Source organism: Manacus vitellinus, unplaced genomic scaffold, assembly GCF_001715985.3.
Source record: "Manacus vitellinus isolate BGI_N305 unplaced genomic scaffold, ASM171598v3 scaffold_5_pilon, whole genome shotgun sequence".
Classification (NCBI taxonomy): domain Eukaryota; kingdom Metazoa; phylum Chordata; class Aves; order Passeriformes; family Pipridae; genus Manacus; species Manacus vitellinus.
In genome coordinates, this window is record NW_021940682.1 from 33695483 (window position 1) to 33712853 (window position 17371).

Here is a 17371-nt window from a genome sequence, read left to right on the forward strand (position 1 = left end):
TACAATACTTGAAAAACTTACAGTCTGTTGTTAGGCCACATTAGTTTCCTTTGTCAGCTGATATAATTGAACATTTACAAAATTAATTAATAGAGGAAGACCAGTCATTGCTCCAAGTAGTTTGACTAAATGCAGTGCTCTTCAGGAAGTGAACCAAAGACACAGAGCAAGACGATGAAGGACAGAAGACAGAAAATAAGGATTTTTTAATCTCTTCTCATAGGTGTTAAGAGAAAGATCTTTTTTGTTCTACAACCTGTTCATTTCTTTTAAGGTGTTCATGTTTCCTCACTTCTTCCAAACCCCTCTCAGAGGAAAGAAATGGCCTCTTCCAAAAGAATACAGAAATACAGATAGATAATTTACTTACATAACTGGATCAAACATATTGCGAATCTTTAGACATGGTGTCAAGCTGTTCGGTGGTGAGTTTCTTCTATCTAGATGAAATGCTACAGAGAAAAAAAAAGTTAATACTAATTATTGACAGGCATAATACCATTGAGTTAACAAGTGTCAACTTTATACATTAATATCTTTCTGGTTTTACTCAAAAGAAAGTTTCCTTCACTTATGAAAAAGTTTTAAGCACGTTAAGTTTCCCACAGTATTCTATCACAATGAAGAAAATGTACCATACTTAATTGAATTTTTTTAGACTTACAACTTCTGTGTTTAAGTCACTCTCTTATGTCCAGGCCACAGTACATGGAAGGGATTCAGGGTATTTTTAAAAATACCATATACTTAAGAGAAGGGATTTGCATTACATCTCCATGAAAAGACAGATATACTTAACACACCTGGAGCAAATTTTTGGAGCTGCAGGTTAACTATTCAGTTCTAACTGCCTGATGAAATCTCATTTCTTCCACTTTTGGGGCATCTTGCTGCCTATCTGACTAAGAAATAGGGAGCCGTTCAGATGGATGTTGCATTGCATTTGTACTGCAGTAACATGTCAAGAACACTAGACAAGGATGGAGCTTTTGTAACCCTAAATGCTCTACACAAGTGATCAGAAGCTTGCAAAAATCTGAAATGAAACACACCAGAGCATAAAATAAGAAGAAAGATGGAAATAAAAAATAACAGAGTAACTCTTTCAAAGCTAAACAGTGTCATGAAATACATTCTGAAGTTTTAAAATATAAACTTCTATAAAGTTTGTAAGTTCTACTTGTGGGAATTGCAACAGAAGACTGGACCACGAGAAAAGGAGTCAAGGAGCCCCCTTCAGATTCAGATAAGGCAGCTCTGTGCCCTGAGAAGGGCCAACAAACCAGCAACAGAAATGAAATGGGATGACCTGGTAAAACAACTTTCAAGGCTTGAAGAAAGTTTTACTTTGAAGACTTGAGATAAGTAGATTCAAGAGCTTAAATATAAGATCAAAAATCTCAACAAGGCAAAATCATGTTCCAAAATGATGCGAATGTTTCTTCTTCTTCCTACTTTAGAAAAATTTGACAGATTCAAGATGTTACATTCCCAGGGTCAGAAGTCTCAGTTTTGGGCAGATATCTGTGCTTCTTACAGCTGACCTTTCAAGTATATCTAAAATACATGAACACTGCTGCTCTTCTGTATGTTACCAGAACAAAAACCATGTCACATAGAAGAAATTCAGCCATAGAAGAAATTCAGTCATGTGGAAGACATTGCTTGTGAAAGACAAGCACTAGCCAAGAGAAAATTCACTGCCTGCAGATATGACAAACTTGCTTCTTATGTAAATTTCTGAGGCAAAAAACAAAGTACAGTTACCAACCAGAAATTAGAAAAAATGGCCTCCAATTCTAATATCGAACATACTGTAAGTTTCCCAAATAACTAAAAATGTTCTTACTAGTATAGACTCTCACACACACAGAGTGCAAGTCACCAACACCTGTAACAACTACCTGGTTTTTAATTGGGAATAGATTTCTAAATATGCTGGTGACACTACATCTATCTCTGAGCTGCCTATAGTTTAAGGACAAGTCCTTTTTCAATAGCACATGGTTTTGTAAAGTTTTTTGCCCCTAATTAAAAATTATACATAGGGTATACAATAAAAACTTTACAGAACTAAGCAACATTGAAAAATAAATGGACTTACCTTACTCATGTAGTTTGGTTCCAGCAGATCAAGGGGGGGGTGAAATGTCACCAGCATATTGTACACTGGGGCACCACACCATAGTGGAGAAGGTGATCTGGGGTGGCCTAGTCATGGACCTGGACCTGAAAAGGTGCGGGGTTGAGGAAATTATGTGCTGATTGTTTATAGCTAGGTTTATTCAGCACATGGTTTCAATCCAAGGATAAAGAATAGTAGTTATTTTCAGAGACCCCAGGCCCAGAGGATCGACATTTCTGCAAGCTGTTTATGAACTTGAAAAAATTCATAATGAGATTTATGGCAGCAGCTACACCACTGAGCTATGCAAAAGTAACTAAATGGGTAATTCACCCTTTAGCGTCAATACCTGTATAAACCAAGCTTTGCCTGCTCCAGTTTCTAATAATTTTTATGTCCTTTTGACTGGAAGATCTCAGGTGCTCCAGGTGATGACTTCAGCCAGAGTACACCACCAGCAGAAAACTAAACTGCTTCCAACACTAAGTAATATCCTACTGGTAGAGCAAGTGTGCCCAGGGCAGTGCAGCATATGAAAATAAAGATGAGCTCTGTTTTTCCTCAAAAAACATGTCAGACTCATGGTAAATTAAAAGTAAGTTTTGCAACTCAGATGGAGCTTTTTATGTATAAGGGTTAAAAATGACCATGGAAATCAGTGAGGTATAAAATTAATGCTAGAACAGTAGTAAGCATTAAAATGGATACCAGAAATGGGACCAAAAGGGGAAATTAGAGAAGACACAGGCAAGTTAATGCTGCACCTACACAGCAGAACTCAAAACAGCGTAGTTAACAGATGTCTCTTGATCTTCATTACACATCTGTAACAATTAATTCTCCTCTCCCCCAAAAGAGAAACTTCTGTGACAAAGCTGTTCGGGTTACAGTACTGATTATTTGAAAATTTACACTGGTGTGGAGCATACAAAATAATTCTCCTCACAATTAGGGCATAAGCAGACATAATGCAAGACAACAGTCTAAGCTACATGCTGATTAACCAAGCACTTCACACCTTTTTCTAAATAGGTCTCAAGAGTAAGACTTACAAGATGAGGGTAAAAAGGTAAAGATGAAACAGGAAAGCAAAACCACGACTTCATGCAATAAGTCACTGACAAAAAATTTAGGACTTTCATAAATTCCCCTTAGGGACTACTGAGTACCTTCAAGAAAAGGAAGCTACTTGTTATTTCATTCATAGTGTACTTTGTTTTACTACATTAAACTGAGTATGACTGTATCATATCAGATTCAAAGCAGCAGCTAAAAACATGTGCTTTCATCAACCTCTATCACTGTGACTGGAACATGTCTATGATGGAAGAAGTGGCTCTTGCCCTGACTTCAAAAGGAACATTTAAGTTTTCTATGTCTCTTAAATGACTAATATATTATTGCTAAAGGAATTCCTGAGTATCATCACCAGGGGTTATAAGACAGCCCAAAGGATCTTTAGATGCGGATTTGATGCATCTGATAAGGCTGAAGACTCATATCAAATACAGGTACCTATGTTTCTGAAGAACAGATTTTTCAATGTTAAGCCACAGATCACTGTAATTTATTAAGTACTAACTCTTCTAATCAAAGGCAAGAACAAAAAGATAAAACAATTGTCTGAAAATGTTGAAATGATGCACTTTCACACAACACGAGGTTCTTTAGTAAACATGAAAGATACCAAAATCGAAATCTTACCAAGGAGAAGAGTACGGTTGACTTAATACAGTTACGTTCAGCAATAGAAGACAAGCATGGGACAGATGCAGCATTTTACCAGCACCATGAAACCAAGAGTTTTCTTGCAACAGTTAAAGAGTAGAGTTGGGGGGTTTGTGGGATGTGTTTTTTTGTTTGTTTGATTGGTTTTGTTTGGAGAAAGGATTACGTTCTCACAAGCTAGTGAGGAAGGGTGTCGTTCACAAGAGGTAACAGGTTATCTTCCATGCTGCAGGATGAAATATCACCCTAGAAGTGGTACTTCAGAGAAGTCCATCTCATCTCCAGAGCTGTCAAAGAACTTTAGCTTTTGCTGTTAGCTTAGCTACACTGGAGCTCTGCCTACCTATTTTTCTTTAGAGCTCCCATTATCAAGGGCCTGACAGGACAATTGTATCTGTTCTTTCAAAAGCAAACTGAACACACTAGGAATGTGGGGTTTTCTCCATTGATTTAACTAAATTACACTTGACATGATGAAGATTGTTTCTTGATTGACTCTCCTCTTGTACACTGTTTTCAAAACATTGTATTTGTCCATCCTACCATGGGCTTTTTTTTGTTTTTTTTTACAAATACATCTGCTGTATGCAGTAGATAATATTTCAAAGGAACAGCACCAGAATTTATTCTGATCTATTAAAAAAACCACCCAAACTGTCAAAACATGGGTTGCATCCTGAAGGACTGGACAAAATGTCATGGTGATGCTTAAACATGCTGCTAATGGACAGTAGAGCTCAGATTTCATGCATGCTGCAGGTCCCATAGTTAAAACACATGCTATCATCTACTGATATCCTAGTACACACGGATAGATCAAGAGGCTTTCTTCTTCAATTGCACATCCTCAGGTGTTGTGCTCAGCTACAGAGCACTATCAGATCTCAGAAGGTAAAGAACTGTGACCTTGAAATTTATTCACAGGATTCAAACCCAAGAATTCATTATGATTTTCTATGTACAGAGTCTGTTCAGGGTCTAGCAGTCTTGAAGAGTATTTAGATTTATGAACTTCTATATTCACACATCAAAACTGGAGTATGAACTTAGTTGCAGTTGATGTATAATTCCAAAAAAGGAAGAAAGTGACACATCATGTAGAATTCCTAACATCAGGAAAGAAGCAGCTGTGCAAAAAGGATGAGACTTATGCAATGGAACTATTTCAAACAGTCATTTGAAAACACGGAGCACAAAATAAAGAGAGTTTTTGCATGTGAAAATTCCCTTTGCTTGCTGACTACCAAGAGCCCAACTGATCCCTGTCATTCTAGCCACTCTATTTCCACGCCCTTCTGATAGAGCCCAAGGATGCAATTTCAGTTCTTCAAACATCTTTGCTAATCTGCAAACATAACAAGAAAACTAGGGAAATTGCTATTAGACTGACTGAAACAGAATGGATTTTGATATGTCCTATTCAATAGAAAGCAAAGAGTCTTAAGTGTGTAATAATAGTCAGTAACACACAGATAAAAGACACAGATGAGAGATTAAGTTATTCTGTCCACATTGGCACTATGCTAAAGTAGGTATCAGATGCTCAAATTTGGATGGTACTTAACAGTAGCTACTACAGTAGTTGTCTTTCTGGGAAGTTTTGGAAACTGCTGTTCTATTGAGAGTCTCCAATGTATATTGCACGTAGCAAAGCACCACCTGAACTATCACACAGTGAGAAGTCTACCAGGTGAAGGAAAATCCAGTCTGATTTCTAATACAGGACAGAATTGTCATGGCATGATTATATTGCAGTCAAACAGGACAAGAAAAACTGAGAGCAAATGAGTAGTAAATTAGAACTGGAGTGTCATGTTTCACAGCCTGTATTGAACAATAAACTACACATATATATACATATATATTTTGCAGAAGCTATGCTCAATTTAAATGAGAGATGGAACAGACAGCTGTTGACAAAACCCACCATTTCTTTCTTGTAGTACCTAAAGCACCTGCACATCCCTAACGTACAATGTCCTAGACAGAAAAGGTTCTGCAACTCTAGTACTAAATTCAATAAACACATCTTACTAATGAAAACTGAGAAACTGAAATCAAACAGTACAGTTATCATAGCAGAATGCCACATTACTGCAAGACAATGACTACAGAACCTCAAGTCTGCAGTAGGATTCACAAGGTATTTTTAAGCCCTCATTTTGAATTAATTATTTAAAATGAGAAACGTAATGCTAAAACCAGTAGTATAACTTTGGGAAGTATATAATGACATCCCAATGTAACATTTTGCATAGTCAAGTAAGAAATGGGTCCCAAGACTACTAAAGACCCTCATCAGTTAACATGTCAAATATCTGCAAATGCCTCAAATATTTGGCTTTTCATATTGACAGAGAGAATTGGTCATTTTTCCTTTAAACTTAGGGAAATGTGAAATTTAAGAGCCATGGGTTGAAAGCCTACATAGAACTTACTAAAACATGCCTGGGACAAAACCAGGATGTTAGCAGTACTTGTACTTGGGTGATCAAGTTTGCTACAGCATAAATGTTTCAAGCCATAAAGAAGCTATTTCTGTCTGCCTTTGGAAAGTAAATCACATTGGAAAGAGCTGCTTTAAACTGTACCCTCTTTTAGGGGAAACAATGTTTCTTAAAAATAAAAATGTATACCAGTAAAAAGTAGAAGAAGGAAGTCTATTGGTACTTGCATTAGTTAAACTAAGATCAAAACTAGCATACTCCAGACAAACAGAGATGCAGTTGCTTGCCAGGGAGAATTCTCGCTTAAGTGGGACTAGGCAGGGCAAAAACTCTAGTTTTTAACTAGGCTTTTTTCATCATCTAGTCCAAAGCCATAGAAGTAACACACAATACTACCTTGATAACATCCAATTAAAAAAATCTGAACAAAAAAGTGGAGAAGCAACCACTCTCCACAACCATCAAAACAAGTTGATGAGTTTATAAACTAGGATTCTGCACAGCTTTTATTTTAGTCCAGTTGGAGAGATAATATGGCATTATAGAGGAACACAAGGTGAGAGACTCTTTTAAAAAGTCACAACATTTATACAATTTGCAATAAAGACTTGAAGCATTTGCTTTCACACTCAGGCACAGATAGAAATGAACGTTCCTTTTTTACTGCAAACTAGAATTCAAGACTTACAGTTTCAATTTTTCATTGACCAAAATAAAAGTAAACCACCCCAAAACCTGAAGCTTAACATGAAAAAGGCAGAAAGAAAAAGAACTAGGAAAATATGACCACAGTAGACAGACAACTGCAAACTCACTAGATTCTTGCCACTTGGTTTCACGATAAACCTAAAAAGTCACAGAACACTGCAAAACCCATTTATGACAACAACCTTCTCTGTTAAAGCAAATGCTTTACACCATGAAGCTTGAAAAACAAATGCACAGTGTAGAAAAACATTTATGACAGAGAGGAGGCACTACGAGACGTTCAAAATGCACATTCTCCTAATTGAGGAATCTTTTGTCCCAGCAGTTTCCCTTTCAAAATAAACATCTCTTCCTCCTAACTCCATCTTTAGGTACCTGACTGATAACTTAACAGTAAGAAACTCAAGCCTGCAAGATGCAATTTATCTGCTGTCAGATACAACGAATTACATTACTTCCAGTAAGTGTAAGGCATGTCAGAATTTGACCAACTGAAGAGTATTTTTTTTTAATTCATGAAAAGGAACAAGCAACTCACTTTGGCTACTTGCCCTCTGTGTCTTTCTGCAGTAGCTATAACAGAACAGTTCATTTTCCTTGAAAACAAGGCAGACACAATGCACAGAAAAAGTAAGTCTATAGAACAAGATAACAGAGAAATAACACTAACAGTTCATAACAATCCTTAAATGTGTGAGAGAAAACAAACCTTTCATGTTCAAGCAACAAAGTACTATTTAGAAGTTAGACGCAGAAATTAAAACAACTGTAGTTGCAAAATATAACTTCAATACCTTGGCCTTGCCACACTTTTGATGGTATTACTAAAATTTTGTCACATGCTGCAGAAGGTTGCATCCACTTCCAAACCAAGAACTCGGCACCACCTATTCTTCGTGTCTCTGTGCGAACTCTAGATTCATTTGCTGCAAGAAAGTCAACTGCTCGATTCCAGACTTTATTCATTTTCCTCCTTAAAAATTGAAGCAAGAATTACAAAGTTAGCAATAACAATCTGCATAGTTGACATCCAGCATGTAAGAGAAATCCAATGCTTTTCCCCCCACCTGTGTCAATAAGAATCTCCAAATATTACAGTGTGCAACCTACTGAAATTAACTTCGTTAACTGACCCATTTATTTTTACTGATTTTCCCTCTTTACACATAAGGAAATTCCTTACTTCTAGTGAGAACATACCTGTCCTGAGGAGGTATTAGAGAATCACGCACATGTAAAACTGGCATGTAAGGCTGCAACTCTTTATTTTCTGAACATGCCTCACTGTGGCTTCTTAGAACATCTGAAGACATCATAAAAAAAAAACCAAACTGATAACTATGTAGTTCATGTAAACATTAAAAAAGTATCAATTCTGACAATGAACACCTACTCAAGATCCCTCCCAATTTATTAGTTAAGGTTTTCTGGCATTTTGAAACATTTTCTTTCCCAGCCATGCTGAAGGCAAATTAAGAAAACTAAGCAAGCACAATGCATCCAAGTATCCTAATAACTTTGAAATAAAGGAAGAGAGCTCTTACTCTTGATTGGTACTTTTAAGTGTTAGCAAAGACAGCCATCTTTAAAAATAAAGTGCTTTCCCTCCACCTCAACAAAAATTGATTTGCAAACAAAAAATGTAGGAAAATGGTAAAAACAGGAAAACAGTTCTGATTCGTCTGCCATCTCTGTATTTATGGTCACTACCATAGATGAAAGTAACAGAACAATTTAAGTAAAAATGCAGCCCAAAACAGAGCTTAAAAACTACAAACACAAACTACTGCAAACACTGTGGCTTCAAGTAGAAAGGCAGGATTTCAGAACTCAGTCATGCATTCCATTTTAGCAACATAATTTCTGCTCAAAGTAACTCATTAAAAAGCTGTTTTTTCTATGAAACACCATTAAGGATGGAATTGAGGGCTAACACATTTTTTGAGCAGATATTTTAGCTGAAGATGGCTGAAAAAACAGATACAGAAAGCAACATGTCACCATACTTCTAGTAAACAAACATCACATTTGTATTTGTTTTCAATATAGGATAAAATACTACTAAGTCAATGGGAATTTTATAGCCATATTGATGCAATTCACAAATTACAATCTTTATACCAAAAGCTTTGATTAGGTTTAAAGGATAGTTGGTGTCTCTTTAAAAAAGAAAAAAAAAAGCAAACAAAAACATGTGAATCACACATTTGACCAAGAACTCTAACAGCACTGGCTACCAAACAGGAAGAAAATATAATTGTGCCAGTTCTTTGAAAGCTTATACATACATCAGATGTGACTCAAGAAGCCATACCTATGATTTTTACCACCATATCATACATCTGCTTCGTTTCTTCTTCCTCTTTTGCCCAACGGTACTTCATGTAGTGTAAGACTCCCCAAACCATCACTATACCTGCATTAAGATGCATAACACTCTTTAAACAGTATTAGAACATCGGTTATTTAACAAAGATTACAGGGCACAATTCAAAAGTTGGTTGAACTATCTAACAAGTACTGTGCATTCTAAAACTAGTAAAATACATTGCACTTGCTGTCAGTATTTTCCACAGAAACACAAACTCTTCCTTCCACTTTGAAAAGAAGTTACTTTTAGAAAAACATTCACTGTTTTAACAACAGCTTGGTATCTCCCAGGACTGTGATTTTAAATTTTACCCATTTGTGAAGAAAAACAGTAAAACAATTTCACTGGGAAAATTCAAAGTCATATTAACAGTCACATAAACTGACAATTAAGAACATGTTTAGATTTTAAAATGCACAATATTCTTTAATTGATAGAAAAGCCATATGCTTTAGATATACTGGTCAAAGCAAATTAACTTGGACTGCTTCAGTTCAGCTACAGATTTGTATTTATTGCAGTGAAGTACTTCATGCTCTTTTTCTATTACTTTGAATATTATTCCAAAAAGGACAAGTTGGTTAGGAAGGTCAGCAGCATAAGTTGAAAATAAAGTTCTTATTCCTTTTTCTATCTTGCTGAGGGCACCACTACACCTGCGATCAATTAACAATATAAAAAAAAAATCAAACCCAAACCCACACATACACAATTTATAATTACAAAGTTTGTTTCATATATCAGTAACCACAAGGCAGTTTTAACTGATATATCGAAGAGACTGATGGACATCATTTTAGGCCAAAATGACTGTTAGTTAATGACAACACATCTAACATTTATGCAGTAGTTTATTTTTCAAAAGGTGCTCCATATTAATGTTAACTACAGGTGAGACATGAAGCAATTTGCTCAGCATGAATAAGACCAGTGGTTGACTCGGATACAGAGTTTTATCTCCACATCCCAATTCAGGCCTTGTATTGACTGTTATCAGAAAGACAGCAATCTGGGACAGTTTGCCTTTGATTCTTCTGGTTCATCAAAAGGCTACTGAAGGAGGTCTCAAGTCTTCTCCTCATAAGCAAGACATTGTTAAGACACTGGGATAAATGATTTTTTAAATATTCAATAGGTGAGATGTACTGTGTATCTTCAATATTATTATCCAGCCACATGGAAAGGAGTGAAGTGTCTGCACTCATTTGTACCCTGTTTTTATGCTGCATAGTTTTCAGTATGGCTCAGAATAAAATAAACTTGGATGAATTTGAAACTCAATAAAAGAACTATCAAAGACTAATATAATTAGTCTTACTGAAGGATCACATACATTTTTTACAACATACTCTTAGAGGCAAGAATTTTTGGCGACAACCATGTTAGATATCCAACCTTTCCTAAAACTAGGAAGATCATCTTTTCTGTAGTTACATTTCTGAAGTTCAACAACAGTGAAATATCCTCAAAATTACATCTATTATGTCTTTTTACTGCTTTTTCTAATCAGTTCCACATGGAACTTTTGAAAGCCACAAGATATTGCTTTGGGAACAGGGAAAAAGACAGAGTTTCCAAAGAATGAGTATGTTCAGCTGATTACAGAAGCAGATGATAGCAACCGGTGTGAAGACAGGGTGGCGCAACAGAAGTGCAAAGTAAATTGAATTTTAATCAAGACACTGATAGAAACTCCAAGTTCTGTCGTTGAATAAAAACTTTCTCTAAACATGCTGTTTACTTTTCCTTGTGCATTTAGATAAATACAAGTTACAACAAAAAATCTTGACTGTTTTATTAACTTACCCAGGAGCAATATTGATAATCTGTGAGTTACGTTAACAAACGCACGGCGAAAACGACACCTGAAAGACATCTTTGGACTAGTGGATTCCAGATACTTCACATCTGCCACGTTAGTGACATTCATCTCATTAGGGTCATTGCTGAGACACCTATTAAAAAATATACAGTACTTATGAAAAATGATACATTCTCTTAGAACAAATTAAGCTAAGAAATAAAGACCACTTACTTTATGCCAACATCTTCCCCACTATTCAAGATCCATTGTAATGCTTTGTTAAGTACACTTTCATATTCTGGATCTAAAGTCTGTCAAAATACAATATTAATGAGTAAATTCATAAATAACCAGGAAGTTATCATGCCACAATAAAACTCAGATTCTGCACAGATTAGTAGCCAAAAAAATGTTGTTTTGTTCCTGATTCTTCAGATTTTGAGTAAGTTCACTGCACAAAGTAAATTTATATATGCTATGAGCAGTTATCAGACTCACCAGTATCCCTCAAACTAAGGACTGCTTGAAAAGTCAAGCCACATTCACTGTTTAATTAACAATTCTAACCTACAAGAAGAAAACAATTATTCAGCCACTAGGCGGCGCTCACTGAAAAAAAACCCCTACTGCAAGAATAAAACTCCAAACAGATCCAAACGCTGCTGGAAACGGGTCTTGTAAAAGCATTCCATGCTCTGATCTGTTTTAAGAAGCTTGAGTAAAATCAGGTTTTACTCATATTTTGCAAACAGTTCAGTGTTCGTAGATCAAGAACTGACATCACTATTTAGACATTGACTTTTTTTTACTTTTAATTATTTGGTATCGACTCTAATAGGAGAGCATCCACTGCTGTCTGAGCTAGGCTGTCTCCATAGCTCACCTTGCGTGTTCTTTCACAGAAAAAGAAAAGCAAAATGGAAGTTACTATTATATTTGAAACTGCACTCCCAAAAAAAATTTATTTCCATCTTTCCTTTGAACCTCACATAATGTAACTTGCCTAGAATTAAAGCATAAGCACATAAAAAACCAGTAACTATTTCAGTTTGAGATTAAAGTATGAAAAAGTAACTGAACACAGAAATTCTGTAAAGGAGTTATACAGTTATACTCCCAAAATGAGGAACTGTAGGTTAAATGAGACTTCCTGCAAAGTGACAAATTTTCATATTAAATTTGAGCTTCCTAGCAGAGCTAAAACAGTTATGATAACAACTGTCATTCTTTCAGAGTAACAGACAGTCAAGACAATCAGTTCTATGGCATCAACTTAATTTTTTCCACAATACAACTGGTTTTAACAGATGCAGATCATAATTGCCAAACTATAAACTAGTGTTAGCAACTTCTTTGGGATGCTCTCAAACATTGCCCCTTTTTGTCTACTAAGTAAAGGATTGCCAAAATGTAGAATTTCTATAAATTTGTATATTACATATACAAATGTATATGTACATTTACATGTACATATACATGTAAATGTATATGTACATTAACTTCTTCTCATCCAATCAAAGAAATCTACTCTCAGTCTCTTAAATGCTACAAGTAGTTTTCCACTGTACAGGGTACACCAATTTTCCAGTTTCCAGGGTACACCAATATGGGCTAAAATAAACCCTAGAGCTGTCAAGAAAAGGCAAGAGTTATCTTTTATTTGGGGAGTAAGGCAGGAGAATGACAGCAGGGAGTGGGATTTCATACTACTACACACTGATCAAATTAACAAAAAGGCCTTTTTTTGACCATTTCTATTTAAATGAATTAGTGGCCATCAATGAATGGCCTCTCCACACAGCTGCTGCCTGTCAGTCTCTCTGCACAGATCCACATGTCGACCCCTCTTCACAAAGAAAGGAAGACAGTATTCTTTATACTAAGTCTCAAAAACCAGTATACTCGTTTCTGGAGAAGCTTCTAGACATTTGAATTTTATAAGTTTATTATTTTTATGTTGGTCAACTATCTCCATCAATCCAAATCATGTCCTGGTGTTTTAATGAAAGGGAAAAAAGCCCTGCATGGCCATTGAAGCACTACCAGCTACACTTTCATTGAAAGTAAGCCAGTTTCTTTCACTGTCTCTCTCCTCAAATATTCCCTACATCCCCAAATAAAAATTATATGTAGCACATGTTAAAGCCACCAATTCCAAACATTTCCAGATAATACTAAGTAAAATTTTAGTCAATACACTAGATATGAAACCAGGGCCTTACAAATTGTAACTTATACAAATCTTATATACAACCAATTAAAAGTACCTCATTTGCTTACTTTTAAATATGCAGCTGCCTCCTGGACTGTAAGGTTTCTTTGAACAGAGCTGCCACATTCATGTTCCCCTGGTAAAACGAAAGCTTTTGTTTATTTGATCTCTAATTACTGCATTATATAAAATAAAATAACCTCAACGCAAGTTTCCGGTTAACATAATTTACACAAGCAGCAGTAGCACAGTAATTCTCATAAGTTTCATTAACAATATATAAATTTCTCTGCATAAATTTCTCCTTCAAAGAAAGTCTAAAAACCCTGATGATTGTCAGAGCTAATAATATGTACAAATCACATCAATACAACTTCATGTACTGCTCAAAAAGTGTATTTCAGTATTTACACCAAAAGTAGAAAAAAAGGTAGTATGAAGAACTACGAAAAGGACATTACCACAAAACAGTTACTGTACCCTGACTCAACTTCTAAATAATTCCCATTTACTCTGAAACATGTATCATCCGTTATAGAGACCAGGTTCCAGTCACAACACATCCATAATAATATTTCAGGCACTATGAAATTACTACATTTTAGATTGGTATAGTTATCACAGTAACTCATCACCTGCCTGAACACACACAAAATCTCACTATGGCCTGAAACTGGTGCTTTTACCATCTCCTAATTGATTTTGAATGTATGCAGAAGTAGCCAGGAAATAAGGTATATGCATAGTCAGTCTGCATAGCAACATGCCATCATATATCTGATCTTCTTTGCTAAACTAAAGGTACATGATTCATAAAAAGTGACAGTCATACCAACACAAAGTCATACAGAGAAGGAAAAGGTCTAACACCAGGTTTTCATCTATCACTAGGCCATAATTTCTGAAGAACTATCAGCAAGTGGCAAATCACTGTTTTCCGATCTTTCATAAAAAAAAACAACAAACTAAATCTTGACATCTGTAACGACGCTTTTACTGTGCCAAAACAATGACAGGAAACAACAAATCCAGTCTTTCACTGGCTCAGGGTTACACCTGCCTTACCTTCTTGAAGCTATACCAAGTTGTATTCTTCCCAAAGCTATAGCAAGGCTATGAAAATTTAAGATACTTGTGCTCATATAAAATGTAAACCTTTGCTTATATTGGAATACTCTTTAAAAAGAGCAGCTTCAAGTACTAATTCCCTACACAAATGAGAACGTTCAATGCAATGTAAGCAAAAATTAGGAAACAGTAGCAAGTTATGGAGAAGCACCTTCATGTCTCATTCACAGTAGGAAGTGCCAGAGAACTAAGTGTTTCTATGAAGCCAGAGTCCTTCTCGGACTGCTAAAGTCTTGTTAAAGTACACTTCAACAGATTTAAGTGAACTTGGTCTTGCAAGCACATAATCATAACAGGCATGCTCTTCTCTTACCACTGGGATATAGAGAAATAGGAACAGCATTTTAAAGAATGCTCAGATGCTACCTGGCCTAGAAGTGCTGCTGGAACTAAGCCTGTGTGCATGCATGTATTTTGAATCAAGCGCTGAGCAGAACACTTTGAAAGATGTTTCACTTGATAATTAACATGCAATGTCTTAGACGTTCAAAGTGCCTGAGTCTACTGTTATAGCAAATCTACAGAGATCAAAACTACTGCTAAAAATTGGTACCACTTTTGCCAAAAACCACTCTACTTTTAGAACTCAGCACCTGAATTGGAGTTATGGGCTGTTCTTGTACATAATTTAGGCAGACATTCTTTTTGTACAGTATAAACTCTACAGCCTATAAATTTAGATGTGTAATCATCAGTGATTTCATGTTTCAAGATTAGCAGACTTGAAATAACTATATATCATACTCATACAGTCTCTGGTGTAAACATACTGTTCTAAATCTAGAACTTATTTGCCTTCTTCCAAGAATTATGTTTATGCAGCACACAACCAGCACACGGACTTCACAGCTTCTGGTCTCATCTTGAGAAATCAGAAGACAGTTTTCTCTCAGTCATGCTTCTGAAATTTTTTTCAGACTATATTCCCTCTGAACAAGTTTAACAGTCAGAAACACCTTTGCTGTCTGGGCTCTGACAATGTCTAAGGCCCATCAGTTCAAATTTCCCTCACACAATACTGGGCGGGGGGGGGAGCAGGAGAGGAATAAAAATCCCTTTCATCTTGCCTCCCACTCTCAAAACAAGTAACCTAATCAGAGTTATGAAGTTTCAGTCCTATACAAAAAGCTATTGGAGATGCAGTTTCTCATTCCAACACGTTTATTGCTGAGAACCATTTAGCAGCTTTCTTCTAAAAAACTCATGAATTTGAAAGCTTACAGAAAGTTAGGCATTTCACAAGTCAGACAACCTTCTGTTTTACTGCAACAGCAGGATATTCCTATATGCCATTTCAGTCACTGCTTTAGCTAATAGTTCTGCAAATGAAGGCTTACTTTGAATAACTTAGGTACAATCATTAACCACTTAGCCTGGAAACCCACTTTCCATAGTCTGAGCCAAAAATGTTTCCCAGCTGTTCCATTTGAGGCCCTATATCCAGGAATAAAACTGAAGCTCAGACAAAAAAAAACTTTACACAAGTTTGCTGCAAGATACATCTGAGTTCTTTGTAAAAACTGCCTCTCTGTTAAAATGTCTATTGCAAGTTTACAGAAAGCATGGATCTTTCTGCTTGAACTTTTCTTAGGCACAGATCACTAATTTCAGTTTCAAAGAACCATTCTATTTGCTTTCATAGGGAGGCAAAAAGTAACATCCCAGCAAGGATCACAAAACTACTCTTTAGTTTATGTTAGTGTACTTGGGCAAGCCACATAAGAAGTTGAGGAGTTGTCCTAGAAATACTGCCAGAAAGCAACTAAAGCTTCTAAAGAAATACTTAAGTCAGTTGTCTCAATTGCTTCTAATACAGAAACCAAGTCAGATCTCCTTTCCCATGCACATTATAATATTTGAAACTGACTTTCATTTAGGCATTTAACTTATGAACTGCAGCATATTCAAACAGAAATATTCTGTTTTCTATAACTGCTTTACACTGTAAATAATTTTCTCATTTGGTACCAAAACCCAGTGGAAATCTAATTCTTCAAGGAAGACATGGATTTAAGCACAGATCCCTAGCTTACAGCTTGACGTGATACAGTCAATCAATACAAAATATAAGCAATGTACAAGGTCTCACATTTGCAGGTTACTTGCAGCAGGACACTAAAGTGGGGAGCTGAAGAAAAACGAGCAGAACACATTGCAAGAGCAAGTAAGAATGCCCAATCTCCCAAAGGCAAACTCAAAAGCTGAGTAACACTGCAGAACATCAGAACTTGCTAAATTTGTTCAATCACTGGTATCAATTACCGTATCAATTACCTGAAGAATTTAAGATTAAGGAGAGTGACAGAACAGAGAGTCTGTGACAGCAATCAAATACAGTAGCTGACACTTGAAATTAATATTAAGTAATATTTAGTGCTTTGCCAGGATTTTCTTGCAGCCATGGATTTAACAGTAAGCCTTATTACATATGAAAGCCTAATTCACCCCTGCATCTCAAGGACCTGTGCTGTGCATTAGGTTAGAAGGAAAACATCTAAATCCAACAGGTGATCACACCATAGAGAATGCCAAGCAAAAGAAACTGCTAACTAAAAAATCCTTTATCTACAAGAAAGAAGGGTAATACCTAAGGGTAGCCGGCTGCTTCTTGTGGATATACTGGTTAGGTTTATTCATTTTGCAAGTCTGAGTGAAAATGGATGTGATCTATTGAATCTCTCCATGAAAGACCAAGACATCCCGTAATTAACATATGCCTGAAGAAGGTCTAATTTAAATAAAGCAGGTATTTTGGTTTAGTAGAAAGTGTTAGGCACTGAAATATATACTGTCTATAAAAAGTTGCTGCTTTGAAGAATGGCTAAACTATTCAAGACAAGAACACAAA

General features: G+C 36.0%; 1 protein-coding gene across 1 annotated transcript in view; it reads right to left on the reverse strand.

Annotated features, from left to right (window-relative positions):
* LEMD3 (LEM domain containing 3) overlaps positions 1-17371 on the reverse strand; it is a 41897-nt gene that overhangs the window by 3150 nt on the left and 21376 nt on the right. Inside the window, 7 exon segments of the mRNA XM_029963514.1 lie at positions 371-452; positions 7803-7981; positions 8209-8311; positions 9323-9424; positions 11186-11334; positions 11415-11494; positions 13464-13531. Coding sequence (XP_029819374.1) covers positions 371-452; positions 7803-7981; positions 8209-8311; positions 9323-9424; positions 11186-11334; positions 11415-11494; positions 13464-13531 — 763 coding nt within the window.